This window comes from Acipenser ruthenus, chromosome 14 (assembly GCF_902713425.1).
Source record: "Acipenser ruthenus chromosome 14, fAciRut3.2 maternal haplotype, whole genome shotgun sequence".
Classification (NCBI taxonomy): domain Eukaryota; kingdom Metazoa; phylum Chordata; class Actinopteri; order Acipenseriformes; family Acipenseridae; genus Acipenser; species Acipenser ruthenus.
In genome coordinates, this window is record NC_081202.1 from 34,398,222 (window position 1) to 34,415,039 (window position 16,818).

Consider the following 16,818-nt stretch of genomic DNA (forward strand, 5'->3'; position numbering starts at 1 on the left):
AAAGAAATAGCAAACGTGATTTTTCATTTTTAAACATCTGGTACTACGTCAGGTAAAGAAAGTTCATAGTTTATATGCTGTATTCTCAGGAAATCTGTTACACTTGCCCTTCCTAGGTCATGTCACATCAGCAGTGTCTTCTGGGAGGAAGAATGTTACTGGCTGAAAGCAGGTCAGTCAATAGAGGAAGCAGCTGATTGGTCAATGACAGGAAAGAAGTCGCTGATGGGCCGGGACAGTGTCACCCTCCAGATAAAATGACCGAGGGAGTGCAACCCTATTTGAACTTGCAGACAGAGATTTCTTTAACCTCAAGCACCAGGGGCCTTAAATTAAGCACTGAATTTTCCATGGGAAGATTTTATTATTCAGTCCTTTTGTATCTATAGGCTAATATTTGAACAGCCAGTTGCAAAGTACTAAACAACTGCATATTGTCCTCACGGTTTGCAATCTTGAATGTGAACTGAATGTTCAGCATGTGTTTATGTGTTTGTTTTGGAGGATGTTCTGCACTGTTTGTCATTTGCTAGTTCATCTGTTTTGAACTATAAACCGTGGAGCATGCGCTAGTTCATATAATCCAACATGCATTAACTGTACACATAGAGCACTGGCAGACAATGGCCCTCTTAAAAAAGAAAAAAAAGATCTGTATTGTTTCCTGCCTTATATTTACCCTTACTAAACAGAGCAGAGCTAGGTCAGTGGGTTGGTGACAGGATGTCTTTCCACCCCTGATCACATGGTAGAGTTCTGGTGGCTGTTTGTAGCCACATTATAATGGGTTATTCCTGTCTAATAGTAGACAGGTGTCCATTTCATAATTATTCTCTGAAATGTCACATGACTGTACTGCTTCTATCTGCACTATTAAACCAATCGGCATAATGTTGCAATTAGTGGTGTGAGGGCTTGGATTTGGAAACAGGAAGGATCAAATGGGAAATGGGAAGTGGGCAGGTCAAGCATAAGTGCGCATTGTTACATCAAATGTAGGCGGAACATTAAAAGTGAACGGGACCGAACATGTTTCTGACTAATTTTACACAACTGCAGGGGTTGTTTCGCTTGTTTATCTCCCGTTTCTACTGTAGTTGGTCCCACTTTCTCAATACAAATACTGCACCCTGGTGGTTTTAATATCAGACAGGGTCTACTGCCTAGAATCTAATCTCCAACCATACATCCCACAAGGTCACTGGCTATATGTATCTTATTGTTGTGTAATTTTAAATGACTTCACCTCTACATGCAATTTTATATAGTATAATTTCTGTGGTTCGATGTATTATCCCTGGGGTGCTCTTTAACTTCCTCCCTCGAACTGGTCATTTTCTGCCAGCATGAAATCCTAACCAGGGCTGACAATCCCAAATCAGACTGGTTTAATATTGGTCTCTCTGCTGCTGATGGAAACAAACTGGACTGATTACAAACTACATTGCGTTGCTCCAATATTCAATTATTATAATTTTCACTAAATCAGCCTTTACATGGTCTTGGGCTGCTTTGACTTTTTGTGGAGAAGGTGACCTTTCAACCACCAGCCATCCCTATAGACAGAGTAGGTGGGTCTGGCAGAGTTCAAGATCACATTGTCAAATGATTGGTATGGAATGAGGAAGCCTTTCCGGGCACTTGGCATCTCTACCTCAAGCTCAAAGCAAGTTCGAAACAGATTAAAATTATAATAACTCAATACTGGAGCAACAGATCCCAGAAAAACTGATTGCAAAAAATAAAAAAAAACAAGCAATAGATAAATACCTCACGCAAAATGGGACAGTTAACTTGAAAATGACCTCTGAACTTAACTAAAAGCAGTCTTCTGCAGGGTTACATAACTACACTAGATTTTAGTGTTAATTTTAATTTAACATTTAACACTGATTTCCGTTTCATCAGCAGTCCCCTTCCCTCGAGGGCCTGCTCACTTAGAATGATGTTCAGAGCTGACAGTCCTGGAGACAGATTAAAGCACACAAACATGTTTCTGAGCATCCACATTGATCAGGCTTGTTTCTCCCAAAACTGCACTGCCAATCCATTTCCTTCGGGAGTGCAGACTCGTGCTGTTTCAGGTGATGCCCTCATCAGTGCCGACGCAGACTGTAGAGGAGAGTGCTGGAATTGTATTTAGTGCTTTGTTTTTTTTTACATTACCCCCCTAGCATGCCTAAAGCTGTCCCTGCACTGAGGATACAGCTGGTTTTCTTAGAAAGCTGTTCAGTCTCAATATCCATCCAGTCTTTTGTTGAGATGAAAACTGGGCCACATCTCACACATTCAGACACGGACCTCCCGAGGTGAAAGGCTGGTGCAGTAACCCACTTAACCTGCTTTGTAATTGTGTTCCTGGCATTTGGATTTCGTGGATAGGACAGATACAGATCTCAGCTCTACCGCTGACTCACCGTGTGTCCTTAGACAAATCACTGGAGCTCCCCGTACTATTTCTGCTTGGGAAATCGGGAGGAAATACCCTGCTGAAAATGAATATTTTGTCTGTTACATTTTCTGCAAAGCCTCTGCTAGGGATGCATACTGTAGTGCATATCATGTCTATAGAGAAATGCTTATTCAGGGATGAGAATTGTTTTTGCTCAAGTTAATTGAGAGGGTCAGAATCTGGTGGTCTGAGATGAAGTCTGTCTTCACATGTTGCATATTTACATGTATGTGTGAGGGACGTAGATCTGATTGGCTGTGTGGGTTTGCAGTGGTGTCTCACTGTTCTCTTCTTGCTTTCAGCTGTAGGGATTCAGCTCAGGCTGGAGTTGCTGGAGAAGAAGTTCTGGACAGCCACGAGACAGGTGAGCAGAATCTAACCGTTCTGACACACAGGCAAACACACACACACACACCTGCGGCACCAAAAGTCCTACTGTGTCGCTGTTTAGTTCCTGCATGCTTGTACTAACTTAGCCCTGAATCCAAGCTTACGTTAAACTTTGATGCACGTTAAATTGCTAAGCTACTCGTTGAACAGCAAATCTGATATACTTGTCCATGGTGGTGTCTTATTGACACATTTTTTATATCTTTACTGGTGAACCAGTCTCCTTGCCAAAGTCCTGTTAAACTATTTGTAGCTAATAAAACAGATAATGTGTTCCTGCCATGCACATCCATTCCCTTTATAACTTTGAAATGTGCATTGAAATAAACATGTATTTTCATTTTAAAACATGGGTATCTGATACTACACTATCTAAAACAATGTTTGCAGACTACTTGCCTTTCCTTGCAGGAAATCTGTTACACTTGCATTTACTACTGTAGGTTGTTTTACCTCAGCAGTGTCTCCTGGTTCAGAGCATCTTATTGGATGCAAAGCATGTCCGTCATTAGGGGAAGCAGCTGGGGACAATTTCACTATCCAAGTGAAATGACCATAAAAGAGCAGGAGTGTCTGAAAACCGTGATTTCTTTTTTACTAGAGAACCATCTGTATTTTTTAAAAATCAAAATACAGGTTTGCTAAAACACACATTTCTTTCAGAACTACACATTTCAGACCTATATATTCAATGGATGTGCATGACATGGAAAATGTATAAAATGATTTTGTTTGCTACAATCACTGTAAGAGACATCTGAATTTCAGAAAAAAGGTAGAATTAGATATGACAAATAGGAGTTTGTAGCTATTTCTGTCCCCTCTACGGCAATTGGGGGTTTATAAAATCTCTATTGAGAATCACAGGGGACAGAATGACAGTGTGGTTTTGGGGTTTAAACCATCTGACTTCAGATATTTAGCTCATAGGAGTCTTTTCAGAAGCATGCTTGGTGGTATAATTTTTGTGCTGGAATAGTTGGTAACCATAGTTTATAAAGCTCTAAGCAGAAAAATCAATAGAGAGTGACATATAGATAAAACAGGTTAAATATTATAATTAAGGATACGATTTTGTCACAGAGGTCACAGAAATAATGAAAATCATGAATTTGAACAAAAGTCAATGAAATCTTGGAAATGGATGTAAAAACACATTTGATTAGGCACTGCCTTTATTTCCTTTAAAAATGCAGTATGTCACTGAAAATACAAATATGCGAGTATCTGTAAATTGTTTGGTTGTGTATGCACGCAGCATTTACGTGTAGCTATGTAGGTCAGCGAATGAGATTTGTATTTTGTAGCTGAGCGAGCATGTAAATGAACACATATCGTATGTTACTGTAAACTCTCGGTTGTGATGTTCACATACATACAGCGCTTGCAATTTTTTTAAACAAAAAAAATGGTCTTGCATCTTCAAAAAATATTAATTAATACTTACATTTTATTTCTTGAAACTTTTTGTACCCAAGTATTCTGTTGAAAATAAATACTCACTTTCTCTAAAACTAAACATTGCTAAAGAAAATACTTCAGATTGCAGTTTAACTTTTTTTTTTTTCTTCCTGCAAACTGTAGATAAAACGAGTTTATCTGTTGTATAATCTTTTTTTCTGATCTTTGTGATGCCCCGTTTCTTTGGACACAGTGCCTGTCTTGTGATTTGACAGTTCTTTTGTTTGTTTTTATTTTTAAAGGGACAGTGCTCTGTAGGCTACTCAGAAACAACCAATTTAAACATCTCATTCTTATTATTGAAGAAAAAATAGATACTGTTTAATTTTGAACACGGTAATAAAAACTATTTTTTGACATGTTGATTTTGTGTGTGTGTGTGTATATACATATATATATATATATATATATATATATATATATATATATATATATATATATATGTACATTTACACCAGACGCACACAGAGAAATATGAACGCAGTTTATTTCAGACACTGTCTGTTTCACTACGCGGCCGATGTGAAAGCCTGCATCTTTAAAGTACTGTATTCTATTCTAAAAAAATGTTGGGTGTGAAAGGACCTTTAAAAAGCAAAAGCCTTTATATTGGCTTTGGTGTACTATTTAAAAGCTCTTGTGTATGTTGATGTAGCTAAAGCTACATTGTTTGGTGGCCTTCCTGCGACTTTTCCGCAATTCGCCCGTAAAATGTACTAAAAATCACTATGCCAAAATCGTATCCTTAATTATAATTGTAGGTGATATAAAGTACCCATTTAAAAGGCCACTTCATATGGGTATAAAAGACCACAGTTATCATAATTTCTCATGACCACAGTTATCATCATTTCTCATAATTTATCATACATTTCTTCGTGTTCAGATTCACATTTCATGTCATCTTCTGTTTCAGTCCTCACATCCTGGTGACTTTTTTTAAAACTCACAAGTTTAAAGCACCCCTGTGTCCTAAATACACAGTCAAACATGCATTCTCTCTAATGTACTAGCGGTACACCAGAGTGTAACCCTAACCCTGTCCCTCTTTAACACCCTGCCCTTGTGGATATAACAAATACACCAGTAAGAAATGCCACATCCAATGAGGGGACAGGTTAATGGTTACACTGTGGTGGACCAGCTGCACTTAGAGAGAGGACATGCTTGAGAGCTCTATTGAAACCACAGTGGTGCGTTTAACCAATGAGGTTTAAAAAGTCACTATGATGAGGTGACTGAAACAGACAACAGGAAGAATACGTTGGTTAAGATAAATATGATATTTCATACCTGTATCTGCTCCATGTTCATATATTCAATAGGAATGGAGATGGAGAGGATGTGGATGTCTCACTGATTTCAATCTGCAGGAGAGAGCCTCCCTTTTAGAAATGCAAATCTCTCCCTTTGCAGAGGTGTATTGAAATGACATTAACCAGTCTTATCTGTTTTTTTTCTTTTCCCTGCATGCTCTGTCCACACTCTGCATGTGTCCCCTCTCAGCCCAACGACACCGATGTAAGTAGACAGCAGGGAGAATTTTATTCAGGAATAAAAATAACTTTACCAGCAGCTTCTGCACTGAGAAGTGTGACATGGAGTGTGATAAGGACTGACTTTTCAGATATCAAATAAACACTAAATATTGTAGATGCCCATCCTGTGTGTGTGTTTGAGACTGTAAGGTAGCACATCAATATTGTATCTTTGGTGGTCTGTGAGTGGGTGATGTGTTTTTATGCACACAAATGTACAGTACAGTTCCCTATCAAGTACAAAACGTAACCATTACCTAATGGGTATTTATCCTTAAAGACTATGAAAACCTGAATAGATATATAAAAGCTGCACACAGTGCCTGTGACGCAGTCGCGCCCACCCTCTATGGCATAAAAGGACTGCTGACACAACATCATCATCATTGTGTACAGTGTGTGTGTACCGTGCATTGTGCACCGTACTGTACCGTGTGCACCGTGCATTGTACACCATACCAGATGGTTTGCACCGTGCATTAACCGTGTGAACCGTACTGTGAGAACCGTACACCGTGCAAGCACCACATAATGTATACCGTACCGGTTATACTATGGAAAAAGTTTCTTCTGTGCAGTACTGTACTAGTGCCTAGTGCATGGAGGTGGTGAGCCTCATTTGGCAACGGTTCAGGAGAGCACAGGTGGACCTGTTTGCCTCCCAAGAATCTAACCATTGTCCCCTCTGGTTCTCTATTACTGGAGCCAGGGACCCGTTGGCAATAGATGCCTTGGCATACCAGTGACCGAAGCAGCTTCTGTATGCCTTTCCACCACTCACCATGCTCCCGCTGTGCCTGGAAAAGATCAGGCAGGACCTACTAGTAGCCCCTTATTGGCCCAGGAGACTGTGGTTTTCAGCCTTGATATAGCTCCTGAGCGGCCAGCCATGGAGCTTGCCGAAACACCGCAACCTGCTCAGCCAGGCACGGGGGACATTGTGGAATCCTGACCCATTGAGCCTGCAGCTGTGGGTCTGCCCCTGAACGGCGACATTTGAGCCATCTAGGGTTATCTAAAAGTGGGGCGTTTTTCAAACGTGGTGCCTGCTCCCATGGCAGTGATACTACATTTTTATAGGACCTATTTGATGAGGGGAAATTCCCCTCTACATTAAAGGTCTATTTGGCGGCTATTTCGGCTTGCCATACTCAGATTGATTCAGTCTCCCCAGGAGCTCATTTCCTGGCTGGGCAATTTTTAAAGGGTCCTCTGCGGCTTTGGCCGCCTATGAAGGACATTGTCCCTCGTTGGAGGTTTAATGTGGTGCTGGAAGCGCTTATGAAGCCCCCCTTTGAGCCCTTGCATTCAGCGGAGCTGAAATATTTGTCTATGATGGTAATGTGCAAGGTAGCCATGGCTTAGCCTTGTGGCATTCTGGCTGGTCTGCAATTTTGCCTTGCGACAGCTTTGGTATTCATACCCATTAGGTAATGGTTGCATTTCATACTTGCTAGGGAACGTTAGGTTATTATCATAACCCTAGTTCCCTGAAATAGGCCTGTATCCTAACAGTACCCTTCACTTAGGCCTGTATCCTAACAGTACCCTTCACTTAGGCCTGTATCCTAACAGCACCCTTCACTTAGGCCTGTATGCTAACAGCACCCTTCACTTAGGCCTGTATGCTAACAGCACCCTTCACTTAGGCCTGTATGCAAACAACACCCTTCACTTAGGCCTCTATCGTAACAGCACCCTTCACTTAGGCCTGTATGCTAACAGCACCCTTCACTTAGGCCTGTATCCTAACAGTACCCTTCACTTAGGCCTGTATCCTAACAGCACCCTTCACTTAGGCCTGTATGCTAACAGCACCCTTCACTTAGGCCTGTATGCTAACAGCACCCTTCACTTAGGCCTGTATGCAAACAACACCCTTCACTTAGGCCTCTATCGTAACAGCACCCTTCACTTAGGCCTGTATGCTAACAGCACCCTTCACTTAGGCCTGTATCCTAACAGCACCCTTCACTTAGGCCTGTATGCTAACAGCACCCTTCACTTAGGCCTCTATCCTAACAGCACCCTTCACTTAGGCCTGTATGCTAACAGCACCCTTCACTTAGGCCTGTATCCTAACAGCACCCTTCACTTAGGCCTGTATGTTAATGACATCCTTCACTTAGGGCTGTATCCTAAGATAGTCGCCACATTGAGATCATGTGACTTTTTGGCTTCCCTCAACCTGATGTACAGATCTTTTTCACATATCCATGTATGACATTCCTCTTTTCTTATTCTCCCAGGGATGCCCTTTTTTGTTAAATGTCAAATTTCTAGACCAAAAAAGTATACTAAGACGAGAGAGATGGTTAACTATTTTCTTGAAATAATACAAAGAAACCAAGTTACACAAGAACCCAAATCACATGCTGAACAGACCAAATGTAATCCATGTTGCAAACTCAAGGCACAATTAATAAGAACTAGTTGTAATAAAGGTTTTATGATGGTAAACAGCTTTGGTCCTGGCTCTAAATCTCTGAGATTACTAGGTTTGACCTCACCCACTAGCAGAAGCATTTCACATATACCAGCCAGTAGAGAAATTAACTGAATAATAAAACCACACCAGGACATCAGTGAAAACTAGGCCTGTGCCGAGCAACGAGTACAAACGGATAATCGTAATGAGTATAGACATTTTTCTGAGTACAAGTAATACACGTGTAATTTTTCTATTATTCGTTGTTCAGGGGAAAAAATGCTATTGAATCAGCTCCTGGCTCCTTTAGGGCAGTGACGACTGTCAATCTCAAGTCTAGAGATAGAGAATCAATCCAGGAGGGATGGGGGCAGTGTTTGAGCTACACATTTCAGCATTTTCTGAAAGTGTACAACGTCTACTGGAGGTTGGGGGGAGGTTTTTTTTTTTTTTTTTTAAATAAATGATTACACTTTTAGTGAAACAGTACTACAGACACCAGCTCATGATATTTTACTTTTGGTTGAGAAAAAGGATCCTGTTAGAACACTTTTCATTCACACAGTGCACGAGGAGTAAATAATTTAAAAGGCAGCTGTAAACCCACAGCTTTCCTCCAGTCAGTTATTTTTGTTTGTTCTTCTCCTTTCTCTGTGCAGTGCAGCACAATAGATGGAATGTGCCCTATCAGTTGTGATGACGATGTAAGTATTTTACTTGGCCTCTTTGTAGTTGAAATCATGAAATTTTGTGAGTTGCCTTGCTTACCTTTTAAATGCTTTTTTGTCTGTATCTTCCATGTTTCCTTTTCACCGTACTGCTAGGCATGAGACAATAGTAACTGAGCAATTTAAACTAGTTCAACATGGTACTGAACAATGTTGTGATCCGCTTATGTGTAACAACCAACATTCTGGTAAATATGCATATAAAACAATTCACAAGGGCATTGAAGGATATTGTACTGCAAATACTTAGTAGCTGATGAAAAATAAGATTCTGTTAAATGCAAAAATAAATCATTTGGGACCTTAGTTTTATCAACAGAAATTTGGTTATGACACAAAATGCCACAAAGACAGGCAGTGAATAGATATATTTACTTATTGCAGCATGGTAGACTCTTGTGGCACTTGGAGTTACACAGGACTCATGAATACAATAGCACTTTTTGTTGGAACACTTTTTTAGTGCACATACATCGTTTAAACCCTTGTCCACCAGAAAGAGACGCTTTGAAACAATTTCCCTCTCATGTTGGCAACAGAAATGCGCGAAAGCGATTAGAAAGACATTCAGTCATGAGCCAAAGGCACTTGGTTATTCTTGAGATTTACCAGTAAATGTCTGAAGTAATGCGTTATCATGTTATAAACATCTCAGCCCCCACTTCTTGCATTTACAATTATCTTAAGCTAGGGGGCGCTTAAACTTAGACACAGGCACATGGGTTTATATGTGAAACCAAATTGCCTATTCCCGTGATTATACAGAGGCAAGGGCCCAGCCTGGGAAGTCTGTCCCAGTAGGGGTGAAGCTGAAGGATGCACAGACAATCTACTTTCCCAGCCACGAGAGAGCAAAAGCCAGAGCGGTAACTTGATGCAAACAGGATATCAAACCGTGCTCGCAACTCACCCATAATTAACTTATAATCCCAGGGATAAGAGGTACTACTGGTCTTCATGACTGTATATCATTTGAGTTTTGAAGCTTGTCCTTCATGATTTTGATACCCTGTCAAGGCAATGAACACTGCATAGCACTGTACAGATTGCATTGTGAGTTTCTAAACATGCTCCCCCCTGATTTCATTCTCTTCATTTCTCTACACTCTCCAGAATCTGAACTGCTATCTTATTGACAACAACGGCTTCATCCTGGTCTCCAAGGACAAAAAAGAGGTGAGGCCCTGTATTTTTTTGGTGGGGCTGTTTGCTTCTTATGGCTATGGGTTGGTCTAAAATTTAGTATAGATCTGAAATGTCACAGCTAGCTTAACTAATGTATTCTTTTTTAAAAACGTTTTTATTAATTTCAAAGGCAATACAATAAATACATTATATATGTGTACATTATATAATAAATAGAATGCATAAATAAAAAAAGACCATCTAAATATTATATTTTTATACAGTAAAAAAAAAATAACTTCCAGATGGTCAATAACAGATAACAGATAGTGTTTAAAGATATGGAAGTAGAGTGGATTATCTCTGTTACAGCCATCAAATGTAAACTGTACTTAAAAAACAGAGCTGACAATATAATTCCAGTCAATCTCACCCTAATATTGATTACTGTTACAGCTCTGGTCTATACAGTGAGCTGATCTTTATAAGGATCTTTTGTGCCTGCCGAGCTGGGTAGCATCTTACCCAGTGTACTGAAACAGGCAGGTAGTGTGAGGGTAAAGAGGAAATCTGTCTGATCACCTTACCTCCAGCTACACACACGGAGGTTCTGCTCAAACCTGTTCCTTGCTGTTCCGCTCATGTTAACACAGATGGATTGTCCGGCTCACCACATTTACATCTGCTGGAATCGACTGAGCCAAGAATTACCTACTTATCGCTTGGGCACATCTGTAGTATTTAATAGCTAGCGCTAATCCTCCCTGTATTAGGTGAGGGGGCCTCAGAAGAATTTCTGCAGTAATAAATGGGAACAGCTTCACGGCAGAGTAAATTTGCCAACAAAATTCCAAAAGCAGTGGTTATTATTGTTGTTTTATTTACTATCAATATGAACACATTGGTTTTAGTTAGGATTAATATAAATGCTAATTGCTTCCTAGTTGGTGAGAGTCGTAACATCAGACACCCTACATGGGTGAACCAAGTGCACCACCATTATCATCCTAACTGTAAATCAGTCCCTAGTGCCCCTACACAGGTGAACCAAGTGCACCACCATTATCATCCTAACTGTAAATCAGTCCCTAGTGCCCCTACACAGGTAAACCAAATGCACCACCATTATCATCCTAACTGTAAATCAGTCCCTAGTGCCCCTACACGGGTGAACCAAGTGCACCACCATTATCATGCTAACTGTAAATCAGTCCCTAGTGCCCCTACACGGGTGATAAATATTGTCTGGTATAATGGGGTCAGTTTGTTAAATAACACCATTGTGTTGAATCTGTTATCGGCTATTAATTGTTGCGCTCTCATTCTATTATGCATTTCAGTAGAATATGCTTCTCATTTAGATGTGTGGTGTTTGAAATTATACAAGTGAGTCTGGAATGGATCATGCCAATGCTCTCGCTCTGTTTCGTTCCCTCCAGTCCACACTGCCAATGACTCAGAGCCTGGCAGTGACATGCAGATGTATATATCAAGGTAATTGGAAACCAGGCTCCGTGTCAGTTTAACACCAGGGAAATTGAAGGGTCTGTGGCTGGCAGCTTGGATGACCACTGGCAGCAGCATTCGTTTTCATGAGGCTTAAGTTTATAACTACACTAACCAGTATCAGACACACTGCAGGACCCTCTATGACCTGTGACAGGAATCCCAGAATCGTGTGGCCCATTGTTAGGTGCCTCCACCTGCCAAGTTCAAGTACTACCACGTGTCATTTTTCCAAAACTAAAGGCTATTGAATTTCTTGCATCGCCAGATCGCCGTGTAACCTGAGGAGCATATTGTTATTTTGCAATGCCAATGATTAGGTCATTGAGAGGTGGCGCAGTGAGTTAATGTACTTTGTTTTTTGTGTGAACAAAAACACACATTTGTACAATAGTTTTAAGATGGAACCCCCCCTCCCCCCCCCAAGACACATTTAATCCCCCTGCCCCTTCCCTCCCCCTTTTCAACCCTCATTTCCTGGGGAATCTTGTGTTATTATACACTCCAAGTCATGTGATTTTATTATCTATTGAAGAGCCCAGGAAACCCGACACAAAGTGAATTCCAATGCTAGTTCCTTCATTGGCTCTTCAATAAGTGTCTTGTCAGGGGCATCACAGGCTGACCACATCTCTCGGCTCCGGCTGTCGGTGTGGTTCCCGAGGTGTGGCAATTTCTTCTCAGTTACTGGGCCCCCAGCTATCAACATCCAGATCACCCTCGATATGTGAAATACAGTGAAATAATGAAACTCGTGAGGGGTACCACATTAAAAAAAGAAGCATGAGGGGTTGAAATTGTTTAATACTATTTGGCTGTTTTTGTTCTTTCTCTCCAGGCAGCTAAGTTCCTTGGGGAGGTGGATGGCTCAGTGATGCAGCAGCTCCTCAATACAGGGATGTTCAAACAGTAAGATTCTCATTTGGGAAATAGAATAGCATACAGAATCAAAACAAGATTTATATGGTTTCACAATAAGTAATAGCATTCTCTATAATATACAGTTAACCCTCACTTTATAAGAAACACATTATGTTACCTTCGCTGTGTCCTGTGTTGTCCATATCGCAGGGTTATATTTTTAAACACACTGTATTGCAGACTCTTTCAAATTGTAATCACCTGTCATGGGTAACTGGGCAATTCATTCCTCAACATTTACTCGAGAGCGTTCACCACTAGAAAAAAAAAAATCTTCTAAGGATCCCAGTGTATCCAGATCATGCTTACTCCTGCTACAATGCTGGTTCCCTATCAAGTATGAAATGTAACCATTACCTCATGGGTATTTATCTCCTAAAGACCCTGTAACCTGAATAGATATAACAAAGACTGCTCGTCAGAGCCTGTGACTCATTCGTGCCCACCCCCGAGGGCATAACTGGACTGCACACACAGACATCGCCATCATTTTTCCTTTCATCCAAACCTGACGGGAGAGACTACGAGCAGATAAATATCAAATTACTTGTATCTGCTTATTTGCTTGTTAAGGCGATTTATTATGTGCTTTTAGTAATTGCTATTTATACGTATTGTGTACTCAGCCCGTTCTGCCCTGCACAAAGCTGCTAGCTTAGATTTGAAGTAAAAAATAAGTTTCGTTTTTTGTTACAAAAATGATACAATTTTAAGGGTAATCATTTTGTTACTGTTTTGTGTGAGAAAATGTGTTTCTCTTGTGTGTATTTTCATTTTTTTTCACAGAAACACGAACGCAGCTGCTGGGCTCAACAGTCCTGCTGTTGACCGAGACATGGTTCGGGTTAAACGGCTTGCAATTTCTCCCACAGTGTCTTGTTGCTGCATTACTTTTGTTGGAGAATTACAGTGCACTCCATTTCTAAGAATCACATCCGTCCCGGATGATTAGATTCTGAAAAGCGGTTGATTCTTAAAAGCGGACTGATATGATTACTGTGGTGAAGTGCTGCAGAATCAGTATGTTAGTTTGAGAATGAGAAGAGCTTTGTTCCCTGCAGTGTGATGTGTTGACCACTAGATGTCATGAGTTTCCACATGTATGCACGCCTCCGGAAAATCCATAGTTGCTTGTTTCCTTAACGAATTAAGGATAATGTTCAATTGGTTAACTGCTTGTTAAAGTTAATGACACCTCGATAAAAAGGGCTTAGCCGATAGCTTTGTGATGGGGGTGTAGAGGAGTAAGGAAGTGGAAGCGTGCACGCATTGCAGAAGCAGAAGATAGATAAAGAAACCAAAACCAAAGAGCGAGTAAAATATCTGTTTGTTCCAGTACTATACTGTGCAAATAAGTAAAGTAGTCACAGTATATGTGTAGTTCCGGGGGGAACGTATGAACTGTTTTGATTTGTATTTGTTTAGTTGGGTAAATGGCTTATCCGTCTTGATGTCAGACAGGGACCACATGAAGTATTGTTTAGTTAGTGCTCCAACTGAAAGCTAGCTTTATTTAGTTTGTTTAGTTTTATTAGCAGTTGTTTCCCCACCGCAGTGTAAGAAATAAAACCAACACCAGTTTTAAACTGTAAATCAAGACTCCAGCCTGATCATTTACACTGCGCTCGGCCACTCTGTCACATTACAATTATCAAAAGCGGGCTTCCACGAATCAGCACCTTAAATACAGTATACAAATGTCAATGGTGCTCAGTCACTGAGGACAATACATCAAAACAATCAAAACAAGTCCTCGTGGGTAAGCAGCTTGTTATATGATCAAGATTATGTTTACTCAAGGCTGCAGAATCCAATTTTACTGCAGTATACTTGGGTACACGCGCTGAACAGCGAACGAGGTTACGGCACCGATACTGTACTGTGTGCGCCGTACCGTGCTTAAACAGTGGTACCATCCTTGGTCCAGTACCAGCGGACCTGGTCTGCCTTGACTCTCCCTGTTTCAATCTTTTTACAGTGCTGTTGCCTGTAGCATAAGCGCATTGCTGTGTTGTGCTGTCTGAGACAGCAAATTTTTTTGGTATACTGCACTTGTTACTGTTACAATCTGTGCAAGACCAGTCTCCCAATGGCAGACAAACACGGCAGGTGTGCTGCCTGTTTGGGCCCAGAGCATGATAAAGAGGTACTCACAGACCACAGCTCCTGCGAGTTCTGGGCGACTTTATCAAAGCGCACGCTTGAGAAACGTCTATCTCGCAGCTCTGTGGAGCGATCCACGTCCATCCCGCTCGGACAAGGCTCCCCGCCATCGTCTCAGAAAGCGATGGCTGCATCCTCCCCTGATGGCTCTGTGCCAAGGGAGAGCAGGAGAGCCACCCGGGGGATAAGCCCAAGTAGGAGGCCGTCTTCACATTCTTCTTGGATCCGCGAGACGCAGTGGTGTTGTCTCAGGAGGTGACAGTCTTGTTTCAAAAGCAGGCTATTTGCACGGTACTACCTCTTCACCTAAAAGAAGGGCTTTACTCCAGGTGGCCTCAGACAAATCCTCGACCTCAGACAGGTCAGTCTGTATCTGAGTCGGTGGAGGTTCAAGATGTTGACCATGCAACAGCTGTTGCAGTCAATAAGGCCAGGCGACTGGTTCACCATGGTGGACTTGAAAGACGCATATTTTCACATCCCCATAAAATCAGGGCACAGGTGGTACTTGCGGTTCGCTTTCCAATGGACAGCGTACGAGTTCCAGGTACTGCCATTCCATAATAAAAGTTGAAAAAAGTAATTCCCTTGTTTCCCTGTGATGTGTGAATTAAAAAAAATATTAAAACAATCAGGATTATGTTGAAACAAATTTGCAGCGATATGGACAACATGGGTTACAGCAAAGTTAATGTGTTTCTGTAACAATTTGCAGGGGGTTCTGTAACACTTTAAGGCCACCACAGTAAATGGTTACCTCACAATCAAGGCCACCTAGTGACAGCAACATAAAGTCGTCTTCAATATTAAGACCATCCTAGTATTCAGTATGACTCCACCATCAGCGGTCCCAATCACATCAAACCACTGTTAAATAATCTCTTTATTAAAACAACTTAACACAGCAATAAGAACTACTCAGAATGATGGCAAACATCATAGAAATGTTCCAGGACAGTAAAAAACAAGAAAAAGAAAAGAAAAATGTCTAATTTGAAAGCTCTTTAATGTAGAAGTGTAATTTATGGTTTTACTCATTTGAACCCTTGAGGGCCAAATGGATATTGAAAATGGTTTGTGAAAACAGATTGGAAAGGCTTAAGTGAAACAAGCTAGCAGTTTGAATGTATTAATTATTTGAATGATTATTGATACTTACACATGGAAAGAGATGACCAGGATTCTGCTCTTGACTTTAAAATTCATGACTAAATGAACCCTTTTGTCTCTGTTCTCTGTCGCAGAGTGATGCTATACGATTACCAGGCGATGTGTAAGATAGGCTACCATCACCACAGCGGAGCCAGACCCCTGCTCAGCGTACGTCTTCTCTTCTCTCCCCAGTACAACCCTAATCCATTCCTGAACTGGCACTGACTGCTCCAGATACTCTGCTTGGCCTCTTTGTTACACTTCAAATGCAGTCAGTACTGTTAGAGGACACACGTGCCCCATTTAAAAGAAGGAACTGATGATTTGGTGATAGGATTGGTGCAAATTGCTGTTTTTTTTAATTGATTAAATAAAGTTTGCAGTTCATGAATCTGTTGATTAGGTATATTTACCCACTTCCGTCTATCTCAGGGTTAAACCAGATACATTTTTTTCCACAACTTTCTACAGAAAAATTATTTGGTTTGTTATTTTAACAAATGAAAAAAACCTAACAAAAAAAACCCTTTAAATATTATAATTCTTTACCTTGTCATCTACTTAAAAATCAGACACTAGTAAAATACAAGTCCACCCACCACAGTGCAGATCAATAAAATAGGCTGTTGTGGCTACTTATTTATGTCGGGTAATGTGTCAGTTGCATTGCTGAAGTCTGTGGAAACGCTTGTTATACTTGGCATCAATCAATACTTCCAGCAAGTTTCCCAATCCCATTTCAGCTCTGCTTTGTGTCGGGAGCGCCCCAGAGTATTTAAAAACTACCCGACTGAAAGCCAGTGTCTCACTCACAGCTCTTGTTTTCTTCCCTCTCAACAGCCTTTCTATGGTCTGCTGATGGCTCTCAAGTGGTTCCTCAGCAATGTCTTCCTGTAAGTGTGAAAATGCAAGGTGACATGTAGGGTTAGGTTCCTATGGTATAGTCACTTTGCT

At 40.9% G+C, this 16,818-nt stretch overlaps 1 protein-coding gene across 3 annotated transcripts in view; it reads left to right on the forward strand.

The window, feature by feature from the left end:
* The window catches only part of LOC117420037 (voltage-dependent calcium channel subunit alpha-2/delta-4-like), a 160,248-nt gene that overhangs the window by 112,315 nt on the left and 31,115 nt on the right, over positions 1–16,818 (forward strand). For all 3 annotated transcript variants that reach the window (XM_058986426.1, XM_058986427.1, XM_058986428.1), the window contains 7 exons: positions 2,755–2,816; positions 5,810–5,824; positions 8,929–8,973; positions 10,111–10,173; positions 12,467–12,537; positions 15,957–16,032; positions 16,705–16,757. In XM_058986426.1, the coding sequence (XP_058842409.1) occupies positions 2,755–2,816; positions 5,810–5,824; positions 8,929–8,973; positions 10,111–10,173; positions 12,467–12,537; positions 15,957–16,032; positions 16,705–16,757 (385 nt within the window). The remainder of the gene's footprint in view (positions 1–2,754; positions 2,817–5,809; positions 5,825–8,928; positions 8,974–10,110; positions 10,174–12,466; positions 12,538–15,956; positions 16,033–16,704; positions 16,758–16,818) is intronic.